General features: G+C 39.5%; 1 protein-coding gene across 1 annotated transcript in view; it reads left to right on the plus strand.

Moving 5' to 3' along the window:
* The window catches only part of EFCAB3 (EF-hand calcium binding domain 3), a gene marked incomplete at both ends in the record, with an annotated part of 388,991 nt that overhangs the window by 351,211 nt on the left and 21,006 nt on the right, over positions 1–16,774 (plus strand). The window contains one exon of the mRNA XM_080922461.1: positions 877–981. Within this exon, the coding sequence (XP_080778587.1) occupies positions 877–981 (105 nt within the window). The remainder of the gene's footprint in view (positions 1–876; positions 982–16,774) is intronic.

Consider the following 16,774-nt stretch of genomic DNA (forward strand, 5'->3'; position numbering starts at 1 on the left):
ACAGTAACCTAAAAAATGGATTTTTAAAAGTGTTAGTATTTTTTAAAGATTACACAATAATTTTAAAAATACTTATGAAGAAACCATTTTGGATTAAAAAGCCAAAACACAAGCCAAGCATGGTAGCACATACCTGTAATTCCAGGAAGCTCAGGCAGGAGAATTGCAAATTTGAGATCAGCCTGGTCTTCACAGCAAGACAAAATACAAAATTATATTTATGTAAGATTCCACATTACATAAATACAGTCATTATCAAAGACTGGGGGAAAAAGAACTTGAGAACTGATTTTGTGGTAGGGTGATTGGATTTCTTCCCCCTGCCACCCCTTTATAGTTGTAGTAACCTTTAGTGTGGTCAAATCTCTTACAGTGAATAAGGAAAACTGTATTCTTTGTGTTGAGATAAGGTGGGTTGTTGGAATGCACAGTGACCAACGAAGTAAATTGAAGGCAAGCATAATTTTTAAAAATTAGAGTTTTCCCTGGTGATATACACCTGTAGTCCCAGACTTCTTAGGAAACTGAGGCAGGAAAATTATGTGTTTGACACCCATATGAGCTACACAGGAAGGCCTTGTCAAAAAGAAGGGAGGGATGAATATTCGAGTGGGGCGGAAGAAAGAGGGAAAGGAAAACAAAGCCTTGCTTGCTTGCAGCCTAGTCTGAAGCAGGTTTAGCACAGCCCATGGGGCTTCACATCCTGAAGTTCTTTGTGGCTGATACACAAATCAGAGCTGTAGACTTGGGATTTGCCAGCATTTCTTTTAAGTCCAGGCACACAGGGCAGTGGTCTGCAAAGCACAGACAGCACTTTTCACCCTGTAAGTATCTCCTCTATAATAAATCTGCACCCCGTTTCTCCCCCTTCCTAAGGAGAAGCGATTAGCATGGAGCACCTGTACAAGTTTCTAACAACCCAGGGGTTCACGCTCACAGAAGAGGAGTTGAATGACCTGATCCCTTACCTGGCGCTGAACGGTGAGGTTCCTGCTTGGAAGGCAGGAGTCTTCCTAAAAGTGAAATTTGTTACCAGCATAGAAGGTCCTCAGAAATAACTTCTGTATCACTTAAAGCACGTAGATTACCTCCATCTTAAGCAGGGTTACTATCGATGTCATAAACACCATGACCAAGAAACAGTTTGGAAAGGAAAGGGTTTATTTGGCTTAGACTTCCATATCGACATTTCTTGTCAGAAGATAGTGACAGAAACTCAAACACGGCAGGGACCTGGAGACAGAAGCTGATGCAAAGGCTCGTGGAGGGGTGTTACTTACTGACTTGCTCCTCATGACTTGCTCAGCCTGCTTTCTTATAGAGCCCTGGACCACCAGCCCAGGAGTGACCCCCACCCACAATGGGCCCAGCTCTCCCACATTAACCACTAATTTAAAAAATGCCTTATCTTATAGAGGCATTTTTCTCAATTGAGGGCCCTTGCTTTCAGATGGCTCTTGCTTGGGTCAAGTTGACATAAGACCAGGCAGCACATTAATATAGTACGTCTTGTTATAATATAGGCTGTATCCAGGTCCAGGGTGAAGCCCTGCACTTCTTACAAGCTCCAATGTGGCACCAGTGATCCTGGTCCATGGGCTACATTTTGACCACCAAGAATCTAAAACGTGAAGAGAAGAGATAACATGTTACGATTATGCCTGTGCATTCCTTTTTAAAATCTCAAGTACAACCATTAAGCTAATGTGTATGAGTGCATGATTCTAACACAAAAAAAATAATAAAGTGAAAAAAAATTAGAGTGCTGGGCATTAGGAAATAAAGTGCGTGGTAGACGGAGACTCAGGAGAAGCAGGGATCCGGAGCTGACTGATCATGGTCCTCATCTGCTGGGAGTTATAGTGCTGGGCAGTGATGAGTCCTGTATCCACTAGTCCTTGTGTTCTATAACTATTGTGTTTAACTTTTCTACTACTGTTTCTGCTGTTCACACACACACACACACACACACACACACACATTTAAACACATGGCAGGGTAATGTCTCTACCCAGTGACATGGCCAGGTAGTTTGTGTGTACCTCTGTCCTGGAACACAGGTACCCTGTGCTACAGTGGGATGGGGCACTAGCCTGGCATCACCATGTGTAAGCACCATAAAAATAAACAAACTCCAAGCCTGCAGCATAGCCCACGTGTACTCCTCAGCCTTCTCCGCGGCTTCTGTCCTGTCGCACTGCAAACCACTGAGCCACGATCCCCTAAATCTGCTTTATTCCCACTTTGTCCCTTACTTACTGCCACTTTGTCTAAAATTCAGCCCATCCCCATCCCGCAGTGCATGCCTGACATCCAGTTTGACTGCCATACTCCCGTCATATTCCAGGATTCCTATTCCACCATCCACCCCTCAACCAGAACACCCCGTTTCCTCTTTGAATTCTGAAAGGTTTTGTTGGAGACGGTACATATGCCTTGTGCTTTAACTTTTTTTATACACTTCTGGATCTCCCAACAGACTTTAAAGTTCTTATTTTTAAAAAAAAAAAAATCTAGTGTCAAATGCTACGGACACAGAAAGGAATGAAAGGCGGCCCTTGTCCTCTGAGACTTACAGTCTAATAGAGGAAGAAGCACACAAGACAGTGTGAGCTAATATGATAAAAACATGCAGAGGAACATATGGCAGAGACTGAAGCCTTCTGGGATAGCATGGCAAAACAGTTGCACAGGCGTCTTTCCAGCCAGAGACAGGCTGTGTCCTCCACTGTAGCAAAGCACATTTACGGTGTTTTCACAAAAGGCTTCTCGGTCATTCACCTACAAATAAAAACATGAAAGAAGAGGGGCTGGCTGGAAAGAGGAGAGAGAAGAGCAGCCGTGAGAGGGAGAAAAGGTCATAGAAGGCGAAGATGATCAAAACCCAGTACACACATGTATGAAAAAGATCAAATGAAAACCATTGTTATGTATAATAAAACACGCTTATAAAGAACTTTTGAAAAGACCTGTCAGAACAGGAGCCAGCCCTTCCCTCCCTTTTCTAATAACTGAGCACATGCCAACATATTTCTCTTCTATCTTTACTTTTACATATTTATAGGTAATATACATATTATATACTATGTATATCATAATACATGCATACATACATGTGTGCATGCTTGCCAGTGGCTCAGCAGAGGCTGCCAAGCCAAACAACCTGAATTTGATCCCCAGAACACACATGGTAGAAGGAGAGAACCAACTTCTACAGGTTGTCCTCTGGCCTTCACATGTGTGCTATGGTGCTCACATGAATGTGTGCACGCACACACATAGATGAAGATAAAAAGAGTTAAATATATACTGTCATCTGTTGGGAAAAGATCCTTCTAGATTGGAGGCCACAATCTATTGGCAATACCGCTTTCCTTCTTACAACCTGTAACTATCAACCACAGTCTTTGGACTATATAAAAAAGAAAGAAGCCTGGAGAAGTAGAGATATTTGTCTCCCTACACAAGTCATCCTTTGTCCTGTCACCCTTAGCTGAGAGAAAGGTTCGTCTGAATTCCAAAGCAAATGCATACACGTTTCAGCCTTGTGCTTTCTATGGGGGCAGGGGGTACTTGAGGCAAAAATCAGGGAATATGTTGCTTTTAATAATCTCACAACTTTTATTGACCTTACTAAGTTTTTATATGGCTGCTGCCTCTCTCTGAATCATATATTTTACAGAAAGCGGGAAAGTCGTCGTGCAGTCAATAATTGAGGGCCTGAAGACAATTAAACGTGAGTAACAGCTTCAGAGTGAAATTCAAAATTGATAATTCAAGACCATATATTTATTTTCATAATTTTTCTTATTTATCGTAAAGGTAATGTACTCTGGAGGGCTACAGAGGCAGCTTGGCTGTTAAAAGTTCTAACTGCTTTTGCAGAGGACCCAACTCCAGTTCCCAGCACCCCACATGGTGGCTCACAACCACCTGCAACTTCAGTCCCAAGGGATCCAATGCCCTCTCCCAGCCTCCAAAGGCACTGCACAGATGATTTCCACATATGCAGGGAAAACACCCATACACAGGCAAATAAAACAGGAAAGTAATCTTAGCTTTTGAAGTATACCACAATCTTTTTAAAAATAGTGCATGGGCCTGGAAGTGTTGTCAGTGGTGAAGCGCTATATTGGCAGGTGCAATGGCCTAGATGTGAACACCAGCACTGAAAAATCAAGGCAATGTACGGTCATTATAGAAAATGAATATATACAGAAAATAAGTCAAAACAAAAAAGTAATTAGTTCTGGCCTCTTTTCAGCATATTTCCCTCTTATGCATGCAGAATTGTATGCATCTATGTTCTATGTTCATATAGAAAAGGATGGACAGGTTTGAATATATATATATATATATATATACATTTAAATTCTTGGTATATATATATATATATATATATACTTCGTGTTTCTAAGTTAAAAAAAAAAGATGTAGAAAAATATTTGGAGTCAACAAAATGGCTCAGTGGGTAAAGTACTTCCCACCAAACCTGCCAAACTGAGTTGATCACCAACATCAGAATGGGGTTATCAGAGGATTAGCACCCCCTCAATAAGGAAGATATTTCTACATACATTGGCTTTTGAGTAACAGGGTGCCTTGTACACAGTGCCCCTACAATAACAAAGAGCTACCATCAGTTTGCAGGCTTCTATAGCTTTCCACCAAACTCTTTGGGTGTTAGAAGAGTACAGAATTGACTGCTCTGGCCATGGCAAATTCAGTTAAATACAGGACACCAAGCCATTACTTCCACTCTCTCTTGAGAAATTATCTCCCCACATTTAAGAAATGAGACTAACTTTTGATGAGAAAAGATAATAAATGATATGTAGCTAACTAACCTTGATTTCAGTTCTGGCCCAAGTCTTACACTTGGGTGTTCAGTACATACAAGACACCAAAAGCAGTGTATTAGTCAATGTCCTGCTGCTGTAAAGAGACACCATAACTATGGTAACTCTTATAAAAGACAACGTTTAATTGGGGCTGGCTCATAGTTCAGAGGTTTAGCCCAGGAAACAGAGGCATGCAGGCAGACATGGTACTGGAGAAGGAGCTGAGAGTTCTACATCCAGACTGGCAGGCAGCAGACGGTGGAGCTGTCTTGAGCATTATAAACCTCTAAGCCCACTCCCCGTGACTTACTTTCCCCAACAAGGCCACACCTCCAAATCCCTGTCAAAGCAGTGTCTCTGCCTAAGGACCAAGCATTCAAAATCTATGAGCCTATGGGGGCCATTGTTATTCACACCACTACAAGCCACATGAATTCGGAGAGAAATCCCATAGAACTTGGATGTTCTCTCCGGTTTCCCACCCGTAGGCAACTTCAGAAATGGATATAATCTTGATTCTTAGTCTTGTCTTTCAGCCAAAGAAATGGTGAACCTGCACAAACTGATGATAACCTCCCAGATCAGAAAAGGTGGGTGACAGCTTTTAACCCTATAGACATTTGTCACAACTGTCTCATCAGTTTCTTCTCTCAGTCTGCTAATCAATGGAATGAGCATCCATTGTCCCCCCAACAACTGTTCCAAATTCGTTTTGCCTTTCTAGTCTATATGACACATTATAGTCTATATGTCACGTAGATTATTAGATGTTTCATATTGTTTTCTTTTTGTTTGTTTGATTTTTTGTCAGAACGATTTTTTAATTGGATATATCTGATTTACATTTCAAATGTTACCCCTTTCCTAGTCTCCCCTCCATACCCCCTGCCCCCTTCCCACCTCTCCCTGCTTCTATGAGGGTGTTCACCCACAAAACCTTCCCAACTCCCTGCCCTGACATTTCCCTACACTGGGGCATCAAGCCTTGGCAGGACAAAGGGCTTCTCCTTCCATTGATACCCAACAAGGCCAGCCTCTGCTACATGAGCAGCTGGAGCCATGGGTTCATTTGCCTAAGAATTTCCTGAAGTTATCGTTTTTAATAGCTGAGTAGTACTCCATATGTAAATGTACCACAATTTCTGTATCCATTCCTCTGTTGAAGGACATCTGGGTTCTTTCCAGTTTCTGGCTATTATAAATAAGGCTGCTATGAACATAGTAGGGCATGTGTCCTTGTTATATATTAGAGCATCTTTTGGGTATATGTCCAGGAGTGGAATAGCTGGGCCCTCAGGTAGTACTGTGTCCAATTTTCTAAGGAACCACCAGACTGATTTCCAGAGCTGTTGTACCAGCTTGCAATCCCACAAACAGTGAAGTGTTTCTCTTTCTCCACATCCTCACCAGCATCTGAGGTCACCTGAGTTTTTTATCTTAGCCATTCTGACTAAAGTGAAGTGGAATCTCAGGGTTGTTTTGATTTACATTTCCCTGATGACTAGGGATGTTGAACATTTCATTAAGTCTTCTCGGCCATTTAATATCCCTCAGTTGGGAATTCTTGTTTAGCTCTATACCCCATTTTTAAGTATGGTTATTTGATTCTCTGGAATCTGACTTCTTGAGTTCCTTATATATATTGAATATTAGCCTTTTCGGATGTAGGATTGGCAAAGATCTTTTGCCAGTCTGTTGGTTTTCTTTCTGTCCAACTGACAGTGTCCTTTGCCTCACAGAAGCTTTGTGATTTCATGAGGTCCCATTTGTCGATTCTTGATATTAAAGCATAAGCCATTGGTGTTCTGTTCAGGAACTTTCCCCCAATGCCCATGTGTTCAAGGGTCTTTCCCACACATTTTTTCTTCTATTAGTTTGATTATATCTGGTTTTATGTGGAGGTCCTTGATCCACTTGGACTTGAGCTTTGTAGAGGGCATTAATGGATCAATTTTCGTTCTTCTACATACTGACTGCCGGTTGGACCAGCACCACTTGTTGAAAATGCTATCTTTTTATCCACTGGATAGTCTTAGCCCCTTTGTCAAAGATCAAGTGACTATAGGTGTGTGGGTTTATTTCTGGATCTTCAATTCTATTCCATTGATCTACCTTCCTGTCTCTGTACCAATACCATACAGATTTTATCACTATTGCTTTGTAATATAGTTTGAGGTTCAGGGATGGTTATTCCCCCAGAAGTTCTTTTATTGTTGAGAATAGTTTTTTCACTATCCTGGGTTTTTTTGTTATTCCAAATGAATTTGAAAGTTGCTCTTTCTAACTCTATGAAGAATTGAATTGTAATTTTGATAGGGATTGCATTGAATCTGTAGATTGCTTTTGGCAAGTTGGCCATTTTTACTATGTTTATTGTTCCAATCCATGAACATGGGAGATCTTTCCATCTTCCGAGATCTTCAATTTCATTCTTCAGAGACTTGAAGTTCTTGTAATACATATCTTTCACATGCTTGGTTAGAGTCACACCAAGGTATTTTAATATTATTTGTGACTATTTTGAAGGGTGTTCTTTCCCAAATTTCTTTCTCAGCCTGTTTATCCTTTGAGTAGAGGAATGCTACTGATTTGATTGAGTTAATTTTCTATCTAGCCATTTTGCTGAAGTTGTTTACCATATGTAGGAATTCTCTGGTGGAATTTTTGGGATCACTTAAGTATATTATCATATCGTCAGCAAATAGTGATATTTTGAATTTTTCCTTTCCAATTTCTATCTCTTTGACCACCTTTTATTGACTAATTGCCCTGGCTAGAACTTAGATTACTATATTGAATAGGTGAAGAGAGAGTGGGCATTCTTGTCTAGTCCTTGATTTTAATGGGATTGCTTCAAATTTCTATCAATTTAGGTTGATGTTGGCAACTGCTTTGCTGTATGTTGCTTTTACTGTGTTTAAATATGAGTGTTGAATTCCTGATCTTTCCAATACTTTTAACATGAAGGGGTGTTGAATTTTGTCAAATGTTTTCTCAGCATCTAAGGAGATAATCATGTGACTTTTTTCTTTGAGTTTCTTTATATAGTGGATTATGCTGATGGATTTCTGTATATTAAACCATCCCTGTATCCCTGGGATGAAGCCTATTTCATTGTGATGGATGATCGTTTTGATGTGTTCTTGGACTTGGTTTGCAAGAATTTTATTAACTGTTTTTGCATCAATATTCATAAGGGAAAATGGTCTGAAGTTTTCTTTCCTGATTGGGTCTTTGTGTGGTTTAGATATTAGCATAATTGTGGCTTCATAGAATGAATTGAGTAGTGTTACTTTTGTTTCTATTTTGTAGAATAATTTGAAGAGTATTGGTATTAGGTCTTCTGTGAAGGTCTGATAGAATTATGCACTAAATCCATCTGGTCATGAGCTTTTGAAGGTAGGAGACTTTTTGAGGGCTACTTCTATATTTTTAGGTATTATGGGACTGTTTAGATGGTTTATCTGATCCTGAGTTAACTTTGGTACCTGGTATCTCTATCTAGAAAATGGTCCATTTCATCCATCAGTTACACAGATAATGTGTAAATATATATATATGTGTGCGTGTGTGTGTGTGTGTGTGTGTGTGTGTGTGTGTGTGTGTATACATATATATATAGTAGGATCTGATGATTTCTTGAATTTCCTCAGTTTCTTTTGTTATGTCTCCCTTTTCATTTCTTATTTTGTTAATTTGAATATTCTCTCTGTGCCCTCTCATTACTCTGGCTCAGGGTTTATCTATCCTGTTGATTTTATCAAAGAACCAGCTTCTGGTTTTGTTGATTCTTTGTATAGTTCTTTTTTGTTTCTACTTGGTTGATTTCAGCCCTGAGTTTGATTAGTTCCTGCCATCTATTCCTCTTCTGTGTATCCGCTTCTTTTTGTTTGAGAGCTTTCAGCTGTGCTGTCAAGCTGCTAGTGTATGCTCTCTCCTGTTTCATTTTGGTGGCACTCAGAATTATGAATTTTCCTCTTAGCACTGCTAACATTGTGTCCCATAAGTTTAGGTATGTTGTGCCTTTATTTTTATTAAATTCTAAAACGTCTTTAATTTTACTCTTTATTTCTTTCTTGACCAAGTTATCATTGAGTAGAAAATTGTTCACCTTCCGTGTGTATTTGGGCTTTCTGTCATTTTTGTTATTATTGAAGATCAGTCTTAGTCCATGGTGATCTGATAGGATGCATGGGATTATTTCAATCTTCTTTTATCTGGTGAGACCTGTTTTGTAACTGATTATATCATCAGTTTTGGAGAAGGTACCGTGAGGTGCTGAGAAGAAGGTATATTCTTTTGTTTTAGGATTAAATGTTCTATAGATGCCTGTTAAATCCATTTGATTCATAACCTCTGTTAACTTCACTGTGCCTCTGTTTAGTTTCTGTTTCCATGATCTGTCCATTAATGAGATTGTGGTATTGAAGTCTTCCACTACTATTATGTGAGGTGCAATGAGTGCTTTGAGCTTTAGTAAGGTTTTTTGTTTTTTCTTTGTTTTTTTTTTTTTTGTTTGTTTTTCTTTCTTTTTTTTTTTTTTTAATGAATGTATCTATGCCCTTTCTTTTGGAACATAGATATTTCAGAATTGAGATTTCATCTTGGTGGATTTTTCCTTTGAGGAATATGAAGTGTCATTTTTTATCTTTTTGATAACTTTTAGTTGAAGGTTGATTTTATTCAGTATTAGAATGACTAGTCCAGCTTGTTTCTTGGGACCACTTGCTTGGGAAATTGTTTTCCAGCCTTTTACTCTAAAATAGTGTCTGTGTTTGTCTTTGAGGTGTGTCTCCTATATACAGCAAAATTCTGGGTTCTCCTTACATATCCAGTCTGTCAGTATATGTATTTTTATTAGGGAATTGAGTCCATTGATATTGAGAGGGGTTTTTTCCTGTTATTTTTGTTGTTAGAGGTAGAATTATGTTTGTGTGGCTGTCTTCTTTTGGGTTAGTTGAAAGAAGATTACTTTCTTGCTTTTTCTAAGGTTTGGTTTCTCTCCTTGTGTTGGAGTTTTTCATCTATTATCCTTTGTAGGGCTGGTGTGAACAGATAATGTGTAAATATGGTTTTGTCATGAAATATCTTGGTTTCTCCATCTATGTTTTGCTGGATATAGTAGCCTAGGCTGGCATTTGTGTTGTATTAGAATCTGTATAGCATCTGCCCAGGATCTTCTAGCTTTCATAGTCTCTGTTGAGAAGTCTGATAGGTCTGCCTTTATAAGTTACTTGACCTTTTCCCTTACTGCTTTTAATATTCTTTCTTCTATTTTGTGCATTTGGTGTTTTGACTGTTCTGTGACAAGGGGAATTTCTTTTCTCATCCAATCTATTTGGAGTTCTGTGGTTTCTTGTATTTTTTGGGCAAGTTTTCTTCTACAATTTTGTTGAAGCTATTTACTTTCCCTTTAAGTTGGGAATCTTCACTCTCTTCTGTTCCTATTATCCTCAGGTTTGATCTTCTCATTGTGTCCTGAATTTTCTGGAAGTGTTGGGTTAGGAGCTTTTTACATTTTGCATTTTCTTTGACTGTTGTGTCAATTTTTTATGATATCTTCTGCTCCTGATATTCTCTCTTCTACCGCTTGTATTCTGTTGGTGATGCTTGTGCCCATGACTCCTGATCTCTTTCCTTGGTTTTCTATCTCCAGGGTCATCTCCCTTTGTGATTTCTTTATTGTTTCTATTTCCATTTTTAGATTCTGGATAATTTTGTTTAATTTCTTCACCTGTTTTGTTATTTATTTGTTTGTTTGTTTGTTTGTTTTGGCTTCTACCCATGTACCTGGTTATTCTGTATTTCTTTAAGGGAGTTATTTATGACCTTCTTAAAGTCCTCTAACATCATCATGAGTTGTAATTTTAAAGTCAGAATCTTGCTTTCCAAGTGTGTTTGGGTATCTATCAGATTGTTTTCTAGTATATTCATTGATGATTTTATAATATAACCTCGTTGGCATCACTATGTTGTTTATAAAGTTCCTGCCTCTAGTCTTAATGGAAGCAATTTAGTTTGTTGGGCTTTTGTGTTCAATTTAATAAGGCAAAAGAGGTAAATTTAGGCAATGATATGTTAATTTTTTTAGCATCAAAGTTCTAGATTTAACATGTAAGGTTGAAAGGACACTGTTAAGGTAGAAAAAAAAAGATCCAGAATAAAAATATTTGTAAATGATATACCGAAGGATATCTAAAATATATAAAAAGACCTTATAACTCAATAATGAAATGGGTAAATGGAGGGCTTGGAATATAGATTAGTGATATAGCACTTTTTTAGCATGTGTGAAATCCTACATTCAATTCCTAACATCACATGCACACAAAAGTAAATGTAGTCATTTTCTCTGATAGATATGTTATTCCTTGTGGATAGTACCTTGGAAACATCTGGGGGTGGGTTGGGATCTAGAGGCAGATGCTTTCTATTGGCTGGTCTGAGATGTTAGAGATGCCTCATCTGCATGTGCAAGGATTTCAGGTGTTGTCCCTATGTGACTGTTGTCACAGTTCTCTCAATGGGGTGTTATGGTCATGTGTTCCAGGACAGGAACTTGGTCGGAAGCAGATTTAAGCACCTACCATTCTCAGTACTGAGAATTGCCAGGGTTCCTGAATCTGCTCAACCATACCAGTTTTTCCGTCTGGTTACACGGTTTCACTGGTCCCACCACTGAGGATCTTTAAACACACCCCCTGAGAACCTGATAAGACTACTGGAACCCAACATGAATATACATTGTTTCAGAGATTAAATTAAGATAACAAATAAGCAGGTGAAAAGATGCTGAAGATCATTAAGAACAATGAAATACTACTTTACACCCACTAGTATGGATGCTTCAAGAAAATAATGAAGCCAACATGAGCAGCAAGGTGGTTTAGCGGGTAAAGGCACTTGCCACCAAGCCCAGCCACCTGACTTTTTCTCCAGGAGCCGTGTGCTAACCAGAGAGAACTGAACCAACACTGTTTTCTTCCAGGGTGTGGGGGCTGCTCTGCCACAAGACCCAGATTCACCTCCCAGCACCCACACGGCAGTGGCTCACAACTGTCTTTATTTCCAGGCCAGGATCTCTGAAGACTTCTTCTGGCCTCCCAGAGTGCACATGTAGCGCATGTCCACGGTACACAGACACACATGCAGGCAAACCTGTGGTAGAAATTACTAATCCCAATCCAAGGTTTCTACCCCGCCTTAATTATTCAGTTCCCAAATAAAAGACATGCACAACCTTTATATTTACATTAAGCCTTAAACAACACAAGAGCTGGGCAGACATCTACCCTTCGTGCTATTAGAATCTACTTTTCTATCGATAACCCCAAGTTATTACTTATTATGTTTCATCTGAACTGCTCTTAGCTCCAATTGGCCAGCCTTCAGAGCCTCATTTTCATGACTCTCACAAAATCCATGGCAGCTTCTCCTCCATTCACCTTCTCCCTCTCCTGGTTCTCCAAAACCCCCTCCCCAGCCTTGGAATCCTAAACCCCACCTATGTCTCTCCTGTCCAGCTATTGGCTGTAGGCATCTTTATTTGTCAATCAGAAATAACTTAGGGCCAAGGTCACATAGTCTCACTGAGATTCACAGACAGGCTCTCTCTGGGATAACTAGGTCTTAGGGCTCACCATCCCTGCACTTAACATTATAACGCACAGCAAAAGAATAAACTTCAGCACAAAAACCCAAACAACAATTAAGTAAAACAAAGAAACAAAGTTTGTCCTCTGCCCTCCAGCTGCTGTGGCACACACACACACACACACACACACACACATAAATGTAACAAACTTCTAATTAAAACTTTTAAAAAATAATAAATGTTGAAGAAAAGGCCTTCATTACACTGGTAAGGTAGTTGTGAAATTGTACAACTGGATTGGTACCTTTGTTGAACTAATTGAAATATACATACTCAAATATTACAGAAAGAAAAATATTAAAATCACATATACATATATGCACTTAATAATAATTAGTGAAAAAAGAGGTCTTGAATTTGAAAGACAGAAAGGAGGGGGAAGTGTTGTGATTATATATAATCTCAAAAAATAAAGTACTATGAAAAATCACAGAATTTAGTAGCTTGTGGAACATAGGTGGTATAACTCTGGGGTAGTCAGGGCATTTGCCTGCCTGCATGATACCCTGACATTAATCCCCAGCACACACAAAAATAGAAGTGAAGGCAGTGGCTTCTATAATAATGATTTTATCATAATTAATAATAAATAGCAATCACTGAACAGTGGGGATACACGCTTTCAATCCCAGACTTGGGAAGCAGAGGCAGGCAGATCTCTTATCCAAGGTCAACCTGAGCTAAAGTTGAGTTCCAGGACAGCCAGAGCTACGGAGAGAAACCATGTCTCCAAAAAAAAAATCAATTAATTGGCCAATTGTTAATTAATAATTAACAACTAAGAGGTTGTACTTCTATCGAGGCACTTGACTTATGCCTATAGTCCTACATATTTGTGAGGCTATGGCAGGAGTTTAAGCTCAGGAATTTGAAGTCAGCCTAGAAAAGCATAGTGAGGTTCTGTCTCTAAAGAAATCACAGTTTAGGGCCGAGGAGGTGGCTGATCAGTTAAGAGCACACGGTAATTTTCTGTAAGAGTGCTGTTTGATTCCCAGAATCCACATAGTGGCTGAAAACCATATGTATCCCCAGTTCGAGGGAGCTGGATGCCCCTTCTTGGCTTTTATGAGTACCAAGTGCATATCTGATACACAGACACACATGCAGGCAAAACACCTATACACGGAAAATCACTTTTTAATTATTTAAAAATAACCAAATAGGGGATGAACAGGTGGCTCAGTGGGTCAGAGCACTAGTCTGTTTTAAAGGACCCAGGCTCAATTCCCAGCACCCACATTGATGCTCACGACCATATCAGGCACTAGGCACACATGTGGAACACAGACATGTCTGCAGGCAAAACACTCATACACACAAAAAAAAATGAAAATAAATCTTTAAAAAGAAACCAAAGTTTTACTTCTCGACTACTTCACTCAAAAGGAACTGAGATTATCCCCCATTTTTAACATAGAAAGCCCTTAATATGCATTCATTGAGTTCATTTAGAAATTAAACCTTCCTCCTCTCTCCCTTTGTGTTCCTGACCTGAATGGGAGACATTTGAGAAACTTGGTGAATTTACTGCACTCATACTGAAAATATTCAGACCTAGAATAGGAAACATCTAGAAACACTGGCATGGAGTAAAGCCAGAAACCTTTTTAGAAGTCAGAGTCTGTTTATCCACAGCAGATTACAGACCCTCCCAAATTCTGAACTAGAGCCATTTTTCTTGTTTGTTTTTTGGGAGGGTTTTGATTTGGTTGGTTTTGGTCTTTGGAGATGAGGTCTTACTGTGTAGCCCTTGCTGACCTACAACTTCCTAGGTTGACCAGGCTGGCTTTGAACTAACAGTTCTGCCCACCTCTGCCTCCCAAGCGCTGGAACTAAAGGTGTGCACCACCCCCCCCCCAGGACTTTGGACATTTAAATGCTACGAGAAAAGTCAGAGCATGAATATTAGGGTTCCTGCCTAATTGTCAGTGTTTTTTGTTTTTGTTTTGAGACACAATCTTAAACTCACATCCTCCTGCCTCAGCCTTCCCAGTACTAAGATTATAGGCACACATCACCATACCTGACAATTTACTCTATTTTAACTCACTTCTCCCACTGTTAAAGAATCCTAGTGTGCTGGAGAGATGGCTCAGCAGGTAAGAGCACTCGGTGCTCTTCCAGAGGACCTCAGTTCAGCTCCCAACACCCACAGCAGATGGTTCTCAACTGCCTGTGACTACAGCTCCCAGGGGACCCCATGACTCTAGCCTCTGTTGGCACCAGCATTCACGTGCATAGACACACACACATATACACATAGACTTACATATATTTCTTAATTTAAAAAAATATAAACAAAGGAGATTTGGGGTTTTTTTTCCTCCCTTTCTATAGGTTTAAAACCCTAATGAAATGGTTTTTAAGTACTCTTTAATCAAGGGACCTGGGTAAAATACTCTACTTGCACAAGTTTCAACATACTAAAGAAAACATATTGACATATTATTTAAAGCCAAAAAAAAAAAAAAAAAGTCTTCTTCTCTAAAGTCTTAACAAGCACAAGTTGATGTGATTCTGTATTCATTTCCTTGTGTGCTGGTAGGGTACTGAGTAAACCCCAATGAATTCACATGTACTGTATCTCTGGGAGGAGTTATCTTCTCCCTGAGCCCAGGTCTGAACAGGGACTGAGGTCACAGCTATATGATGAAACAAACCATTGGATTCTTGATCTGAAGCCCCAGATGGTTGGTTACTAATGGTTGGTTGGTAATACAGCTCAAAAGGAGGTAAATATCAGAACTTTGTATGATTCTATGCTGAGTTCTTAAAACAAACAAAAAAAAGTCATTAACTATATAAGAGATTGAAAGTATTTAGAAGTAATGATTATTTTGAACCATGGGGACAATTTCACAGCGCCTTTCAAGTACCTAAATTGTTGAGCATCTCTAGGGTTCCCAGCTTTATGGTAGGTTCTAGATTCTGAACACTGTGTAATGGAGTTGTTTGGAAACAGCTGCTTTCTGGGTTCTAAGGCAATGACCTGGGAAGAGTGAATTCTAAGCAAACATTCTGAAACATTTTCTTCCTGGTTTAACAGTACTTACTTCATTACTCCCAAGCTAGCAGCTCAGTTTGCTTGTCAGTGAGCCTCCAGATGCACTCTACAGTTTAGGAAGCACTCTACAGTTTAGGAAGCTAACAGCCCCGGCTCTGCATCGCGTTTCTTAGACTATGCCGAAGGGGAAAGGGGGGACTAGAGAAGCCGTATCAGCAAAAACAGTCTGTGCAAGAGGCTACCCACTGTGCTTTTATGGGAAAGCAGTGAGCTCATAATTGTCAGAGCAGGGACGTGTGTTCCAGAAGGAAATCCTCAGAAAACATACTAACTACATGGTAGGTGCCTAAGTCTGGGACATGTAAGCAAATATTTTAGAAATTCTGTAATGCTTTCTTCTTTACCGACTGTGACATGAAATGTTTCAGAGGAAATATTGTCGTTAATGTTTCCTATCCTTGTCTACGTGATTTGTCTGTATTGTGACCCTGGGTTTTAATTAGTTGTGTACAATTTGATGACTTGCTATATGTATACACTGTAAAACAGTCACTGCAATCCAACTAACATGCCAGTCTCCTGACGTACTTACTGTGGATCAGGGGCCTCTAGATGAATTTTGAGTACACTCTGGAGTGGTCCTGCCTACCCATGCTGTTAGGTGTTAAAACTTGATAAGTTTGCTCATCTTGCACAGCTGAAGGTTTGTGTGCCTTACCCAACCTCCTCTTACCATCTCCCCCTCCACACATCATTCTGTGCTTCTGTGTGTTTATTTTAAATTCCACATGCAAGTGGGGAAATATTTCTCATTGTGTGCCTTGCTTATTCTACTGAACATTTATTTAGTTTTGTTTTAAGACTTACAGTTTTTACTTCTGTGTGTGTATATTCGTGCAGGAAGGTAGGTGCCCATGGAGGTCAGGGAAGGGAGTTGTATCCCTTGGGTCTGAACTGTACAAATAGTTGTGGGCAGCCATGTTGGTGCTGGGAAACTAAGTTCTTCACAAGAGCAGTAAGAGCTCATAACCACTGAGCCATCTCTCCAGCCCCAGAACTTATGTTTATCTAAGATCAAAGTGATGTTATTGGAAAGGTGGAGCTGTGACAAGAAGTTGGGCTTATAGATCTTCACAGTAAAAGTCCCTTTCCATGCAGCCCTCCATTTTAGCATATGAATTTGCATATGATGCCATTCTTTGAAAACCTAGGCTTTTTAGTTCCAGCCCTTGAGCTGGGGAAAGCTGAAAGAGAATGCAAAGAAATGAATGTATT

The sequence above is a fragment of the Micromys minutus genome (genome assembly GCF_963924665.1).
Source record: "Micromys minutus genome assembly, chromosome: 10".
In the NCBI taxonomy this organism is placed as follows: domain Eukaryota; kingdom Metazoa; phylum Chordata; class Mammalia; order Rodentia; family Muridae; genus Micromys; species Micromys minutus.